The sequence below is a fragment of the Papio anubis genome, chromosome 13 (assembly GCF_008728515.1).
Source record: "Papio anubis isolate 15944 chromosome 13, Panubis1.0, whole genome shotgun sequence".
NCBI lineage: Eukaryota > Metazoa > Chordata > Mammalia > Primates > Cercopithecidae > Papio > Papio anubis.
Window position 1 is genome coordinate 49,515,979 of NC_044988.1, and position 17,699 is coordinate 49,533,677.

The 17,699-nt window shown below is 36.4% G+C and overlaps 1 protein-coding gene across 5 annotated transcripts in view; it reads left to right on the forward strand.

Annotated features, from left to right (window-relative positions):
• The window catches only part of FOCAD (focadhesin), a 315,881-nt gene that overhangs the window by 198,325 nt on the left and 99,857 nt on the right, over nucleotides 1-17,699 (forward strand). For all 5 annotated transcript variants that reach the window (XM_017949827.3, XM_021927475.2, XM_031654276.1 and 2 more), the window contains 2 exons: nucleotides 5,532-5,717; nucleotides 8,754-8,875. In XM_017949827.3, the coding sequence (XP_017805316.2) occupies nucleotides 5,532-5,717; nucleotides 8,754-8,875 (308 nt within the window). The remainder of the gene's footprint in view (nucleotides 1-5,531; nucleotides 5,718-8,753; nucleotides 8,876-17,699) is intronic.

Here is a 17,699-nt window from a genome sequence, read left to right on the forward strand (position 1 = left end):
TTCACTCGTATATGTATCCCCCATCACAGTCTGTGGTGTCAGAAGGAGAAGTGGGGGGATATTTGTTGCCAAGGGGTGCTGTTGTTTGTCCTCTCAGTACAGAATGTGCAGTGCTATGGTGGCTATTACCTGGCGCTTCTACATTGTTTGTACTTGGTGGTTCCCAGTACCTTTGCTTGAGAAAGAAGTGGAAGAGTTGAGATCAACAACTGTATTTGTTTGAGAAAATTTAGTAATTTGAGTGAGGTGGGTGATCTAGATGCTATGTTGGCAAACTGTCCCCATGGACATTTCTTCGTTGATTATTAGAGAACTATAAAAAGTGTTCCTTTGATTACTAGAGAACTAGAAAAAGAACCAGGAAAAAGGCACTAGCCTTAGGAATATATACCCTAAAATGCACAGGATGAATAATATATATTAGTCACCAAATGCTACAGGCAGAAAAGTGGATTGTGCTGAATTCAAGTGAATCCTGCCCCTTCCTCCTTTTAATTCCTTTCAAATGAACAAAAAAACAGCTGTAAAGTGAATCTAGGAATTTGCATTATTTAAATAGAGATGTTATTGATATTATTTTAAAAAAGTTTTGAAATAATTTTACACTTGCAAGAAGTTACAAAAGCAGTTTAGAGAGTTCTGCGTACCTTTTTTGCCCTGGTGCTTTACTTGATAACATTTTACATAACCATAGTATGATATTAAAACCAGAAAACTGACATTGGCACAATATTACTAACTTAAACTATAGACCAATTTGAATTTTGTAGGTTTTTTTCCCCAAGTATGTGTAAACTTATGGGATTAGCTATTTCTTTTCCCCTCAAGTGTCCTTGAGGGGTTTGGGCCATCACCCTAAAAGATCAAATCCCAAACACCATAATTGTAATTGTTGAAATCCTGAAAGATTAAAATACCTAAAGTCTAAAATCCTCAAAATCACAATTCTGAAATCTCAAAAATATAATTCTAGAAAAAATAATGAAAAGTTTTTTAAAAGATGTATATTTATATTTTAAAATGCAATTTACTTGAGAAACATAAAAACACAATAGAGCACTTCATAGATCACTTTATACAATAAAATAGGCAAAGTAATGTACATATTTTTGCAATCATAAACAGATATACTAACAACAGCCACAATATAACAATTAGGAGCAGATGAACTGTATCCATAAATAAATGGCCCTCAGAACAAATAATTGCTTATCACTATGATTGGTGGTTGTAGCTCCCAGCTTTGTAACTGCAGTCATCTGAAATACTCTGATGCACAACTGAAGTCTTTTGACAAAATCAGTCAAAAATCTTGAGCTCTAGTCCAGCCTGGCCAACATGGTGAAACCCTGCCTCTAATAGAAATACAAAAATTAGCCGGGCATGGTGGCAGTCACCTGTAATTCCATTTACTCAGGAGGCTGAGACAGGAGAATCACTTGAACCTGGGGTGGAGGTTGCAGTGAGCCAAGATCTCACCACTACACTCCAGTGTGGGCAACACGGAGAGACTCCATTTCAAAAAAACAAAAAACAAACAAACAAAAACCTCAATGGGTCACCACTGCATATGCAGTCATTCAAAGAATTGAGATCTCAAGATATTTTATGTTTCACAAATGCAGATATACCAAAATGACACCTCTACTTATTGAGGAAGTTTCAACATTTTTACATATGTACACGATACGTACACACAAAGTCAGTGTTGTGATAATGCGTTTTTGTGGAGTCAGATTTGTAAAAAAAAAAAAAAAAAAAGAGCATAAAACCAATTAGAACTCTTTAGAAGTCTTTATACAATTTGTATTTCCAGTATTGGAATAGATGCAAAAATGAAATACATAGCATAGCAAATTGGCACTATGTGTGAAGGGGCGGAAGTTGTATATGATAGAATAATTCGGCAGGGGAGATTTCTTGTGTTTTTTGCCTGTGTTTTCACTTCTGTGATCTTCAAAATGTGAACTGCACTTGTATTTGGAGAGTAGTTGTGGTCTACAAATTTGGTGAGTATATGTTCTCCATTTGAAAGTCTGGTTATTGCTCAGCCATTGGAAATAAGCAATTTTCTGCTTTTGCAGCATCAATAATAATTAGCTCTTGAACTTCTTTCACCATTAAGTAGCCTTGTACACAGAACTTATTGCAACCTTTTTGTGAGAGAACAATTTCGCATCTCTCTTCCACTCTGTTGTAAGGAATATAGTAAGAAGGAATGGTATTTTGCTTCTCCAATACCAAATCTATTTTAGTCACATCTCTTCTGACAGAATCAATAGGATATGTGTATAGATATATGAGAGGGGATTGATTAGGATAATTGGCTTACATGATTGTGGTGGCTAAGTTGTGTGACAGACTGTCTGCAAGCTGGAGATTGGGATGCTGGTAGTGTGGCTCCATTCAAGTCTGAAGGCCTCAGAACCTGGGAAGTGGGTGGTGTGACTCTCAATCTGAGACCAAAAGCCTCAGGACCCAGGGAGCTGCTGGTGTAAGTCCTGTAGCTTATAGGCTGGTGAGCCTGGAGTTCTGATGTCCAAAAGCAGCAGCAGAACCCTGTCTCAGCTCTCATAGAGAGAGCAGTTCACCTTCTGTATTTGTTCTGTCTGGGTCTCTGGACAATTGGATCGTGCCCATCAACATCAAGGGCAGGTTTCCCCCGTACACTACTCAGACTCACATACTAGTCTCCTCTGGAAATACCCTTATATTCCCCAACCCCAGATAATGCTTTACCAGGTTTCTAGGTATTCCTTAAGCCAGCCAAGTTGACACTTAAGTTCACAAGTTCACCCCTCGTCAACTGGCACCCATATACATCTCCTTAACTTCCAAATAAAGATAGTAACAAGGTAATGGTTCTGCCTAACATGATGCAGCTATCCTGTGTACAACTGAAAATGCACTAACTCCTACCCCAGGATTAGGCTTTTAGGATTTCAGTATTTGGGATTTCAACCTTTTGGGATTGTGATTTTGGGGATTTTAGATGTTAGGAAGTTTAGACTTAAGGAATTTTGATCTTCCAGAATTTCAGCATTTGGGATTATGGTGTGTGGAATTGTGTCTTTTGGGATTATTATTAGCACTAGTTTTTTATATTTATTCCAAATAGTTACCTGTATCAATTGTTTTTTCTTTTTTATTGCTGACTGACATTTCATTGTGTGAATGTAACACAGTTTGTTGATCCATTCAGCTGTTAAGCACATTTGGGTTGTTTTTGAGAATTGATATCTGACACTTTGTATCCTATGAATTTTCAGCTTCTTTTTAAATTCCCATCTGGTCATTGGTAAGAAAGAGATTGGGGAAAGCTCAAAAGCAATGGGAAAAATTCTAGTTGCTAACTTAGTATTTAGGGGAAGATGAAGCTCTATACATCAGCTACACTTAGCCTCCTGGCATCTTATCCTCATTTATATTAATCCCTGGACTGGTGTTAGTTAAACATCTGTAGTTCACTGTAGAGCTTGGTAAGCAGAAAAATTCCATTGCTGGGTTAGTCTATGTGCAGATATATAGTTGCCCCTTGGCATGTTTCACCTTTTGCCAGAATAGGATCCCTTCTGAGAAAGGATGAACTTACTTTCTTTCATCATAGTGCCTCTACCCTCACAAACGGATGATTCATAGCTGCATTCTGTAAAGTCTATAATTATATCCACTTTGAAGCAGTCCCTGTGTATGTGTATGCAGAAATTGGGGTACATGGCCTACAATCGGATATTACTCATCTTTTTTGTATAAATGGTATATTGATCACTTATGACAAGAAGGTGTGGGGAGTACATTCAGATTGAGTAATAAAAGAGAGTTTAATAAAGAACCTATTTACAGTTATGTTGTCAAGGTTAAGGGAAACTCACAAGAAATGGTGAACCATCTCACACTGCTTAATGTCTCTGGCCTACAGAGATAAGGGGAGGAAGAAGAAGAGAGAGTATCTGTATTATAAATAGGGGTGCCTAAGGGGAGCCAAGACTTTAAGTAAAGAGGAATGCAGGCAACCTGTAGCAATCCTGCAGGAAGTCCTGTGTCTGGGGAATACATCTCCTGACTTTACTGTTTTCACCCCTTGATTTCCTGCCAGTGACTCCAGTGGTTGAAACCAACCAGAAGCCAGAGGACAGACATGGGAGTCTGTTAATGCCTTTCTTTAAAGACTGTTTTTCCAGTGCAAAGAGCAGGGTTGAGAAGGATAGAGGATAGATAAGAAGGAGTAAATGGAAAACATCGCATACTGGTGTTTTTGAACTTTGAATGGAGAATCGTGATTACATCTAGGAGGGTCCTGTCAGAACTGGGTATATAATAAATGCTCCAGTGAGCTCTTGCTGCCTGTAATTCAATCACAGTCATTTAAAGGAGGCTTTTAGATAGCTCTTTTCAGAATGAAATTCCAGTTAGGCGGACCCTTGCTTTTTGTTTCTATAAGAGCCGCATGCAGTGTTTTTTTGTTGTTGTTGTTTTTTGTTTTTTTTCCATTTTCCATTCCATATGATTTGTTGAGTTTTAATTTTTTTTGTTTGTTTCTGTATTGGGCAACCTCTAGTGGTCCTTAGGAAAATCACATTTGAATATAAACTTATAGTCTTATCAAATATTTTGTTTGTGCATCCTGTTGTCTTCTGATATCACATTTCTGTGTTATTATATGGTAAGTAAAATGTCAAACAATAAAGATCATGGGCTTAATTAGAAGGAACACAGGCAAAGAAATATCTCATTTTAGAATAATTGTACTAATATTGCTAAGAATAGATAGTCATGAAAGAGGTTTTTTTGAAAACACTTAAATGATAAGAAGGAGCCATTCTCATGAAAATGTGGGACTGATACATTCCAGGTGGAAGGGATAGCAAATGCAGTGGCACTGACTTAAATATCAACTTTGTGTTTTTGAGGAATGGAAAGAGGCCATATGGAAGTGTGAATTCAACATAGCAGGGAGGTAGGGTATTAGAAATTAACTCCGAGGGGAGTCAGGACTCTGAGGGGAGTCAGGGCTAGATCATAAAAGGTCTTGATCTTGGTCAGAAGTTGTGATTTTATTTTATGCCCAGTGAAAAGCAACTGGCAGGTGTTAGGGATGGGAATGACAAAATTCTGGCCTCTGGGCAGAGGAAGGTTTATAGAGGGTGGTCAAGATGAAAAGAATTCAGTAAACTAGTTTTTACATTAGTTTGTATGAGGAGGAGAAAAGATAATAAGTAGATAAATAGCAGTGAAAAATGGAGGGAAATTGATGGATTTGGGATAGATTTTGAAGGTGGAATCAGAAGGACTTGCTAATGGATTACATGTAAGAAGTGAGGGAAAGAGAAGAATTAAGTTTGAGCAACTTGGTGCCATGTTTTAATTTGGAGGAAGACTAAGAAAGGGATGGGGATCAAGAGTTCTCTTTTTACCATGTAAGGTTTGGCCAGAAATGTAGCTTAGTTGTTTCTATATGAATTAAGAACGAATGTTTCTCTTCTAGCTTATTGCATTTATTCTACTTTTGGTCTCCTTTTATCCTCTTTTAGCTTTGGAGGAATTCTTTACATCACTTGTGAAGCAAGAAATGGTGAATATGCCTCGTGGGATATACCACTCTGCATTAAAAGGAGGTGCCCGCTCAGACCAAGGAAAGACTGTAGCAGGAATCCCCAATTTTATATTGAAAATGTATGAAACAAACAAGCAACCAGGATTGAAACCTGGCCTTGCAGGTAAGGATAGTACATAGTATCAAAAATATAGGTTTTTCATGTAATGATTTAGCTTCCACTTCCAAGTAGGATGTAATAGGCCATGGCAGGGTGTTGCTGCTGCTACTAACATCTGGATAAATTACAAAAATAATTGCATTTTAAGAGACATCACAGAACTGTAGAAGCAAAGGCAAATAGATGAATTAAAGTTTCAGAGTCAGCAGAACATTTTAGAACTGTTTTTTCCCCACCTTGGGGGATACCCACTCAGCCCGCAGGCATGACCTGTTGGAAGAAAGAGAAACCAGAGGAGCTTTTAGTGATTGCCTGAGACTAGGGCAACAAATTAGAGATTTTTCTCATAGGACATTTGCTGAATTTGGAATTTGCACCAAGAGCTAAAGAGCTAGGCTGAAAGGTTCTGAAAGGCAAAGTGAAATCCCTTTTAGTCTTCTGATACTTAGGAAACAAAGACGAGCTAGGAGAATGATCTTGGAAAAACAGCATGCAAGAAGTAAAAGCGCTAGAGAGAATGGTGAATTGATACTGAAGATCTGCAACTGCTCTCACCTGGGTGAACTTACTAATTCTGGCCACAGCTGGAATCTGAGCATTCAGGCTCAACTTTAGTGAGAGGCTGGTGAGGAGGTGGAGAAACCAACAGACATCTTGGCAATCATGTGGCGCCAGAGTGATACAATTCAGAACTAGAGTGACCTTGAGCACATGGGCAATTTCTCTCTTAAGTTATTTGCAACATTTTGAAGCTTTATGGGATGGAAAGCTAAAGAGCTAAGCTGAAAATTTCTGAGGGCAGACTTAAATCTCCCATAATTGTTTCAGATTGAGGAGTCAAAGACTCATTAAACTGCCAATTAGTGGGGGGGTGTTGTGGGAGATACACCCTGGCAAAGGAGTGAACCAGAGCTGGACTCAAATTACAAAAATTATAATCAATCCTAACCCAGATCAATTCCTGATTAGGTTGAAGTAATTGGTCCTTCACCCAGTCTGCCTAACAGAGGGGAGAGGAAAACTACTCTTTGATTAACAATGATATCATTTAGTGCTTTGGTAGTTTTTTCATATACTTATTAGGCACAGGACAAAGGAAGAAGCTGGAAATGAAGGGAATATTTCATGGAGAAAAAGAAGTCACTCTGTTTGGAAAATATCAATTCTAATTGGCCTACATGAAATAACATACTTTCAAAATATATGACAAAAATGAGTAGAACTAAAAGAGGAAATAGACAAACCCACAATAATAATGGAAACTTTAAAATATCTTTTTTAGTAACTGGCAGAGCAAGGAGACAAGAAAATCAATAAAATTACAAAATATTTGAACAATACTATGAACAAACTACTGTATTGACATGTAGAACATTGTACCTTACAGTGATGGAATTTATATATTTTTTACCTGTACATGGAAAATTTACCAAAATGACCATACACTGGACCACAAACTTCAATAAATTTCAATATATTGAAGTCACCTAGAGTCTGTCCTCTGATGACAATGGGATTAAGCTAAAAATAAAAAGCAAAAATGATTACCATATCTCCAGTAGGTGGAAAATTGAACTGTATACTTATAAGTAATGGATGGATCAGAGAAAAGAATCAAAATGGAAATTAGAAGGTAGTTTGAAGTGAATGATAATGAAGATAAGCCATATAACAACGTGTAGGTTGTAGCTAAAATAGTATTTCTAAACACTGTTTCCCCTCTAGGGAAATTTACACTTTCAATGTATATTTTAGAAAAGAAAGGAAAATAGTCATTATTTGAACTTCCATCTCAAGAAGCTTGGAAAAGAACAGCAAATCAAACTTAAAGGATAAGGGAAGAAATAATAAAGATAATGAAACTCAGTGTAATAAAAAACATAAATAAGCTGGAGGTTCGGCTGAGAGCTTAGTTGACCATTGTGGAAAGGGCAGGGAGAGGGAGAGTAAGTATATGTGAATACAGGAATGAGGGAAAGCTTGTCCATTTGTGAGTATAAACTAAAGGGACCCATGTTATCATGTGTTCATGAAGATTAATATGTGCAAGTATTTATCCTTAGTTGAAATTTTGAAAAAACTTAATAGACTCTCTAGAACTAACAATTCACAAACTAAGTCAAGAATTGCAAATTTGTTCATTTATTTATACTTATGCTTATTTATTCATAAGTAAATTGTAAATATTTCTTATGTGATCTTAACTAAAAAGCTATGAGTCAATAAGTAATAATATTATATTATATTATGTTACGTTAATATTTTTGAGACAGAGTTTCTCTTGGTTGCCCAGGCTGGAGTACAGTGGCACAATCTCAGTTCACTGCAACCTCCACCTCCTAGTTCGAGCGATTCTCCTGCTTCAGCCTCCTGAGTAGCTGGAATTTCAGGTGTTCGCCACCATGCTTGGCTAATTTTTGCATTTTTAGTAGAGATGGGGTTTCATCACGTTGACCAGGCTGGTCTCAAACTCCTGACCTCAAGTGATCTATCTTCCTGCCTTGGCCTCCCAAAGTGCTGGAATTACATGTGTGAGCCACGGCACCTGTCCCAATAATATTTTAAATACTAGCTTTTTAAAATCTCTTGTGTTTTTTAATTCCTTATACATAAATGGTCAGAAATCATAATTTGCTTAACAAATTAGTTTTTATTTATAAATATCTCTATCCAGATTGATTATCAGTTTCTGAGAATCTAATTAGTAAAGTTTTTCCATAAGAAATGTCTTTATAAGCTGGGCGCGGTGGCTCACGCCTGTAATCCCAGCACTTTGGGAGGACGAGGCAGGCGGATCATGAGGTCAGGAGTTAGAGATCAGCCTGGCCAATATGGTGAAACCCCGTCTCCACTGAACTTACAAAAATTATCCAGACATGGTGGCACACGCTTGTAGTCCTAGCTACTCAAGAGGCTGAGGCAGAACCCAGGAGGTGGAGGTTGCAGTGAGCTGAGATTGCACCAGTGCACTCCAGCCTAGGCAACAGAGCGAGACTCTGTCTAAAAAAACAAAAAAGTCTTTATAACTTTTTTTTAAAGGTGGTATGTTATTTTGCTACGATGTTTCCATGTATCAGAGTAAAGATGGAAAACCATTGAATAGACTGATGGCCAGTAGAGGGCGAAGTTTCAAGCAGACTTCACTTGCTCTTGTGCATGAGGTAGGTTCCCATGTCCTCTTCTTTATGTTTTAGTGTTTTCTCCCTTCATGATATGTTTAAGAAGTTGGATGTTTGTTTAGAAATAATTGTTTTGATCATAATTAATGTAAGTTGCTTTGAAAGACTACCAAAATAGCTGACCCAACTGAATACTCAAATATTTTGATGTATTTCTGAAAGAAATTGGCATGTTTTGCCCCACTGCCCAGCGTAATTATTAGGGAGTAATGTCTAGGAATTTGCTTTACTTCATCAATGCTTAACTGTCATTATTCAGAATAAATAACAATTTATTTTTTAAAGAAATACTACTGCCTATATCTTAATTCTAATCCTTTGCAATTATGTAGGGGACCAGTGTTTATATTTTGTGAGAGTTTGGAATTAAAAGTAAATAAAAGCATTTTAGAAAAATAACCCTTGGTTTTACTGTTTATTTTACTTTTCAGCTACCTTTTAAAAATAAAGTTATGTGATTCTATTAGATGATTTATATGAAATCTGATTATTGCAGATTATGGCAAAACTAGGGGAAGAGGGAAGCTGGAAAGCCCTTGGGAAATGCATTTTTATTGTTTTTAAATATTTTATCAGACTCATGATGTATACAAATTAAGATGTATGAATGAATAATAAAACAAAATATCACAGCAAAGAGATTTATATAGTTCAGACATAGTAGGTTATATATCAGTTATAAGCAAAAGTATATGAATTGGAAAGATTTAATGAACTTGATGTAAAAATAATTAGCATTTCTAAAATATCTTCCTATAAAATCTTATACATTTGGTTGTAATTAATTTGATTCACTTTTATTCTGTATCACACCATTTGCCACCAGTTTAATAGCATAGCAAAATTTAGAGGGTTTTTAAAGACCCATCTTTATCCTTTGCCATCCATTTTCCTTTCACATATTTAGTTAGAATTAAAATTGTGTAAATACTTGTTTCAGAAGCTTTTTTTTTTTTTTTTTTTTTGCCTAATGTAGTGTTTTCATTCAACTACAAAGAGAAGAAGGATCTGAGAAGAGCAACGTTTCTCTAGGAAGGTTTAATTTCAGACATAGGTGATTTCTATGTTCATTTGTCCCTGGCATCTCATTAGTTGGCATAGAGAAGGGAGAAACTTGGTACTTTTTTGTATTTTAAGCTGTGCACTTAGACGTTTGAAGGAAAACTGAAGTCTAAAGTCTTAGTTAACAGCTGATTTATAGTAAAAAGTCACCATCAGAACAGAAACAAGAAAAAGCATTAATGCAGGGGACAGCAGAAGACATCTGATAACTTTTGGCAGTGGCATCAGAAGTTATAAGATGTGTCCAAGATGTAAGCACAGAAAATCTTTGGGTTAAGACACTTATTGCTTGTGCTGCAGAGAGTCTAGAAAATTTCAAAGGGAAAAGAAAATAACATCATTGTTTTTGGGATCAATTAGGCATATTGGACAGAATTCTGCCAAATCTATAGTCGGATTTTAGACTGGATTCCATATTCTGCTTAGTATATCTAGTTCATTTGCTTAAAACATAAAGGCTGGGGGACCCATGAAGTTTCTCAAACTATATGATAAGAAATCATATGAACTTTCAGAGCTTGTTAATAAAAATGATTGCAATAATCACAGCTAATAATCGATTTAAGTACTTTCAACACTGTGAGGTAGGTGCTGTTACGTGTCAAGGTCACAGAGCTAGCAAGTAGAGGAGCCTGGAAATTGAACCCAGGCAATGACGCTCCATGGTCCTTCTTCTCTCCCAGGTTAATCAGAGAACATTCTAAAAATACATTTGGATCTTTCCAAGATTGCTCAAATCTCTCTTAAATCATCTCCTTGCATCTCCTCTTTCTTTTGTTGCAATCAATTTGGTATTTTTCCAGATGAAATTTCTTCAAATTCTGCTTTTGGTCCTCCCTTTACTTTATCCTGAGTCTTTTTTATTTCCAAATATTTCTTCTTTCTTTCCTCTTTTTTTTTTTTTTTTGAGACGGAATCTCGCTCTGCTCTCCAGGCTGGAATGCAGTGGCACAATCTCAGCTCAGTGCAACCTCTGCCTCCTGGGTTCAAGGGAATCTCCTGCCTTAGCCTCCCAAGTAGCTGGGATTACAGGCATGCGCCACCACGTCCAGCTAATTTTTGTATTTTAAGTAGAGATGGAGTTTCACCATGTTGGCCAGGCTGATCTCAAAGTTCTGACCTCAGGTGATCCACCTGCCTCGACCTCCCAAAGTGCTGGGATTACAGGCGTAAGCCACCGTGCCCAGCTATATTTCCAAGTATTTCTTGAGAATTGCAGTTTGTTTATTAATTCACCAGTTGGACCTTTGGGTTTTTTCTCAGTTTTCAATGATTAAGACTAAAGTTTCTATAAACATTCTCATACAGATCTATGTGTGAACATTCATTTTTCTGGTTTTTTTCAGTAGACAAATACCTAGGAGTGAGATTGCAACGTCATGTGGTAAATTCATATATAACTTTGTAGGAAACTATCAAACTGTTTTCCTAGTGGCTATCTCATTTTGCATGCCCATCTGTAAGGTATGAGAGTTTCAGTTGCTCTGCCTTCTTGTCAGTGCTTGATATAGTCAATTAAAAAAATTTAGCCATTCTTGTAGATGAGTAGTATTAGTTTCCCTTTGTGGTTTTAATTTGTGTTTCCTTAATGACTAATGATGTTGAAGCATCATTTCATGTGTTTATTTTGTATCTCTTTTCTTCCTGAAATGTTTGCTCTGATCTTTTGCCCATTTTTAAAATTGGGGCTTTTGTTTCAAGAGTGTTCTTTATATATTCCGGATATTAATTTTGTTTTTACTTAGTCTGTTACATGTCTTTTCATTTTCTTTTTTCTTTCTTTTCTTTTTTTTATTTTTTTTGAGATGGAGTCTCACTGTGTTGCCCAGGCTGGAGTGCAGTGGTGCAGTCTCGGCTCACTGCAACCTCCGCCTCCCGGGCTCAAGTGATTCTCCCACCTCAGTCTCCTGAGTAGCTGGGATTACAGGTGTGCGCCACCACACCCGGCTGATTTTTGTATTTTTAGTAGAGATGGGATTTCACCATGTTGGTCAGCCTGGTCTCAGACTCCTGACTTCATGATCCACCTGCCTTGGCCTCCCAAAGTGCTGGGATTACAGGCATGAGCCACTGCACCGAGTTTTTATTTTTTTATAATGTATTTTGAAGAGTGGACTTTTCATTTTGAAGAATTTCAACTTACCAAATTTTACAAAATGGTTCTTGCTTTTTGTTTAATCTGAGATTACAAAAATTTTTCATTTTCTTTTTTCCTGTGTTTTATTTTTATTCTTTTAAATTCTTTTTAGAAATTGAGCTATGATATGGTTTGGCTATGTCCCCCTCCAAACCTCATCTTGAATTGTAACACCTACATGCTGTGGGAGGAACCCAGTGGGAGGTGATTGAACTATGGGGACGGGTCTTTCCTGCACTGTTCTCGTGATAGTGAATGAGTCTCATGAGATCTGATGATTTTAAAAATGTGAGTTTCCCTACAAAAGCTCTCTGTTTCCCTACTGCCATCTATGTAAGACGTGACTTGCTCCTCCTTGCTTTCTGCCATGATTTTGAGGCCTCTGCAGCTGTGCAGAACTGTAAGCTTATTAAACCTGTTTCTTGTGTAAATTACCCAGCCTTGGATATGTCTTTATCAGCAGCGTGAAATTGGACTGCTATAAGGTGTAACACATAAACCATAAAATTTACTTATTTAAAGTGTGCAACTCAGTGGTTTTCAGTGTATCCACAGAGTTGTATAACCATTCCCACAAACAATTTTAGAACAATTTCATTACCCAGAAAAGAAACTGTGTACCCATTAGTAGTCACTCCTCATTTTCCCTTGTCTTTAGCTTTCACCAGCCACTGATCTACTTTCTGCCTCTACAGATTTGCCTATTCTGGACATTTCATATAAGTATAATCATACAATACATGGTTTTTAATGTCTGGCTTCTTTCACTTAGTATAATGTTTTCAGGGTTTTTCCATGTTGTAGCACGTATTAGTACTTCATTTTTTGTGTGAGAATAATGCTTCTCTGCGTGGATATACCACGTTTAATTTATCCATCTTTCAGCTAATAGATCTCCTTCTGTGTTTTCTTACAGAAGTTTCACATTTTAAGGTTTACTTTTTAGCTTAGGTCCATTTGAGTTAATTTTTGTATAATGTATGAGTTATTTGTTGAAAATACCATCTTTTATTCACTGAATTACCTAGGCACTTCTGCAAAAATCATTTGCTCACATATGTGTGGGTCTATTTTTGTATTCAGTTTTGTTCCATTGACATCTGTAGGTTTGTGCTTTCACCACAATGACATACCTGAATAACTTTCACTTTATAATGTCTTGAAATCAAGTAGTATGAGTCTTCCAACTTTGTTTCATCTTTCAAAAAAAGTTCTGACTATGCTAGGTCTCTTGCTTTTCTATATAAATTTTAAACCAGTTTTAAGAAACCACAAAAAAGTTTGCTGATTTCGATGGTAAATGCATTGAATTTGTAGGTCAACTTGGGAAAGGACTTACATCTTGGTAATAGAGTATCTAGACCCATGAACAAGGTATAATTGTCTATTTATGGTTTTTTTTTGTATTATAAATCTTGGACATATTTTGTAAGTATTACATATACCTAAGTATTTTGATGCTATTCAAATTAGACTTTTTATTTTAATTTACTGCTTATTGCTAGTTTATAATCATCAAATTGATTTTTTTCTATGTGAAATATTTATTTTTTATTATCGTATCTGTTGTGATGATCTATGATTAATGATCTTTGAAGTTATGATTGTAATTGTTTTGAGGTATAACAAACCATGCCCACATAGCACAATGAACTTAATAAATGTTGTGTGCTTTTTTATTTCTTCACCAACCAGATGTCCCCCCAATTGGGCCTCCCTATTCCCTGACACACAATATCGAAATTAGGCCAATTAATAACTCTTAAAATGGCCTCTAATTGTTCAAATGAAAGGAAGAGTTACGTATCTGTCACTTGAAATCAAAAGCTAGAAATGATTAATATTAGTGAGGAAGGCATATTGAAAGCTGAGACAGGCTGAAAGCTAGACTTCTTGCACCAAATAGCCAATTTTGAATGCAAAGAAAAAGTTCTTGAGGGAAATTAAAAGTGCTACTCCAGTGAACACGAGTGATAAGAAAGCAAAACAGCCTTATTGCTGATTTAGAGAAAATTTTAGTGGTCTGGATAAGAGAACAAACCAGCCATAACATTCCCTTAAGCCAAAGCCTAATCTAGAGGAAGACTGGAACACTCTTTAATTCTGTGAAGGCTAAGAGAGGTGAGGAAACTGCAGAAGAAAAGTTTGAAGGTAGCAGAGGTTGGGGTTCATGTGGTGTAAGGAAAGAAGCGATTTTCCTAACACAAAAGGGCAAGGTGAAGCAGCAAGTGCTGATGTAGAAGCTGCAGCGAGTTATCCAGAAGATCTAGCTAAGATCATTGATGAAGATGGCTACACTAACCAACACATTTTCAATGTAGATGGAAGAGCTATCTATTGCAAGAAGATGCCTTGTAGGAACTTTATAACTGAAGAGAAGTCAGTGCCTGGCTTCAAAGGAAAGGCTGGCTGTCTTGTTAGGGTCTAATTCAGCTGATGACTTAAGTTGAAGCCAGTTCAACTTTACTTACAATTCTGAAAATCCTCGTGCTCTGAAGATTTACACTGAATCTCTTATATCTGTGTGCTAGAGATGGGACAAGGCCTGGATGACAGCATATCTGTTTATACATGGTTTACTGAATATTTTAATCCCACCATTGAGAACTACTGCTTAGAAAAAAAAAAAAAAGATTCCTTTCAAAGTATTACTGCTAATTGACAATGCACCTAGTCACCCAATAGGTCTGATGGAGGTGTACAAGGAGATGGATGTTGTTGTTATGACTGCCAACACAACATCCCTTCCGCAGCCCATGGATCAAGGAGTAATTCTGACTTTCAAGTCTTATTTAAGAAATACATTTTGTAAGGCTATAGCTGGCATAGATAGTGATTCCTCTGTTGGATCTGGGAAAAATAAATTGAAAACCTTTTGGAAAGGATTCACTGTGTAGATGTCATTAAGAACATCCATGATTTATATGAAGAGGTCAAGATATCAATGTTAACCAATATTTAGAAGAAATTGATTCCAGCCCTCTTGGATGACTTTGAGGAGTTCAAGATTTCAGTGGAGGAAGTCACTGCAGATGTGGGAAGGGTACCAAGAGAAGTAGAATTAGAAGTAGAGCCTGAGGATGTGACTGAACTGCTACAATCATGAGGAGTTGCTTCTTGTGGATGAACAGAGTGGTTTCTTGAGATGGAATCTACTCCTGGTGAAGATGCTGTGAACATTGTTGAATTGACAACACAGGATTTACAATATTACATAAACTTAGCTGATAATGCAGTATCAGGGTTTGAGAGGATTGATTCCACTTTAGAGAGAAGTTCTATGGATGAAGCTATCAAACAGCATTGCATGCTTCAGAGAAATCTTATGTGAAAGGAAACATTAAGCAATGGAGTAAACTTCATTGTTATCTTAAGAAATTGACTCAGCCACCCTAACATTCATCAGCCACCCTAATCAGTCAGCAGCCATCAACATCCAGGCAAGACCTTCCACCCACAAAAAGATTAGGACTTGTCAAAGATTTATATAATTATTTACATTTTTTTATCAGTCAAATATTTAAAAAAAATTTTTTTAATGATGGGACCTCACTATGTTGCCCAGGCTGGAGTGCGGTGACTATCCACAGGTGCAGTTACAGAACACTACAGCCTCCAACTCCTGGGCCCGAGGGATCCTTCCATCTCAGTCTCTTGAGTAGCTAGGACTACAGATACATGCCACCATGCCCAGCAGTAACAAATTATTTTAAAACTAAGATATGTACATTGTTTTTTTAAAGATGTAATGCTATTACATAATATAGTATAGTGTAAGCATAACTTTTATATCCACTAGGAAACAAAAATATTGTATGACTCTCTTTATTGGATTATTAGCTTTAATGCATTTGTCTGGGACCAAACCTGTCTGAGGTGTTCCTGTACTTCCTATGTACATGTAGTGGGATAGTTTTCTTTTTCCAGAAATGCTACTATTAAATTAGTGGTAAATCTAATGATTGCAGTGGTCTTACTAAGAAATAGGATCTTACTGGCATGTAAATAAGCCCTTATATACTGTGTGTTTTGTTATTCATTTCTATTAATAACAGCCCCTAAAGAATCCATGTCCTTACAGGATGTTCTATACCCTTCACAATGGCTACAACTACATGAGAGTGAGTGAGCAAGTGAATCAATGGCTAAAAGAACATTATTTTGAATTTAGAAGTGCTCTGTCCTCATTTCTAAAAATATACTTTGTATTTTAGAGCAGTTTTAGGTTCACAGCAAAATTGAGAGCAGTGTATGGAGCGTTCTCATGTAACTCCCTGCTCATTCTGCCCTCATGCCTACCACTCATCTTCCCATTATCCCCCACCAGAGTGGTATATTTGTTACAAATGATGAACCTACATTGACACATTACCCAAAGCCTATAGTTTATATTAGGGTTTATTCTTGGTGTTAAACATTCTGTGGGTTTGAACAAATGCATAGTGGCATGCATATAATCATATAATCATTTTAGTATTATACACGGTAGTTTTACTTTCTAAAACCCTTCTTTAATCTCCTATTCATCCCTTCCTTCTCCTTAACTCCAGGTGACCACTGATCTTTTTACTGTCTCTATAGTTTTGCCTTTTCCATAATGTCAAGTAGTTGGAATCATACGGTATGCAGATCTTCCAGACTGGCTGATTTCACTTAGTATTAGGCATTTGTTTTCTTCATGTATTTTCATTGCTTGATAGCTGACTTCTTTTTAGTGTTGAATAAAAATCCATGGTCTAGATATACTACAGTTGATTTGTCCACTTACCTACAGAAGGATATCTTGGTTGCTTCCAAGTTTTAGCCAATATGTATAAAACTGCTTTAAAGATCTTTGTGCAGAATTTTGTGTGGAGATGATTTTCAACTCTTGGGTAAATGCCAAGGAGCATACTTGCTGGACTGTATTGGTTTTGTAAAAAATGGCCAAAACATCTTCCAAAGTGGCTATACAATTTTGCATCTCCTTCCTGTTGCTCCAAAGCCTTGTCAGCAGTTGGTGTTGTGGTCTGGATTTTGGCCATTCTAATTGGTGTGTAGTGACATTTCATTGTTTTTTCATTAGCATATCCCTGATATGTGAAGCATTTTGTATATGCTTATTTTTTATCTGTATATCTATTTCTTTGACTCATTTTAAAATCTGGTTTTTAGGCTTTTCATAGTTGAGTTTTAAGATATTTTTGTATATTTTGGATAATAGTCCTTTATCAGATCTGTCTTTTGCAAATATTTTCTTACAGACTATGGCTTATCTATTCTCTTGACAGTGCCTTTTCTAGATCAGAAGATTTTTATTTTAATGAAGTCCAGCATATCCATTGTTTATTTAACACATAGTGCCTTTGATATTGTTTCTGAAAAGCTGTCATCAAGCCTAACATTATAGATATTATCCTGTGTTATCTTCTAGTAACTTCACAGTACTGTGCTTTACATTGATATCTATAATCTATTTCGAGTTAATATTTATGAAGAGTGTAAAGTCAGGGTCTAGATTCTTTTTTTTTTTTTTTTTTTGCCTCAAGATATCTGGTTGTTTCAGTATCATTTGTTGAGAAGATTATCCTTTCTCCATTGCTTTACTCTGACTTATTCTCAAATATA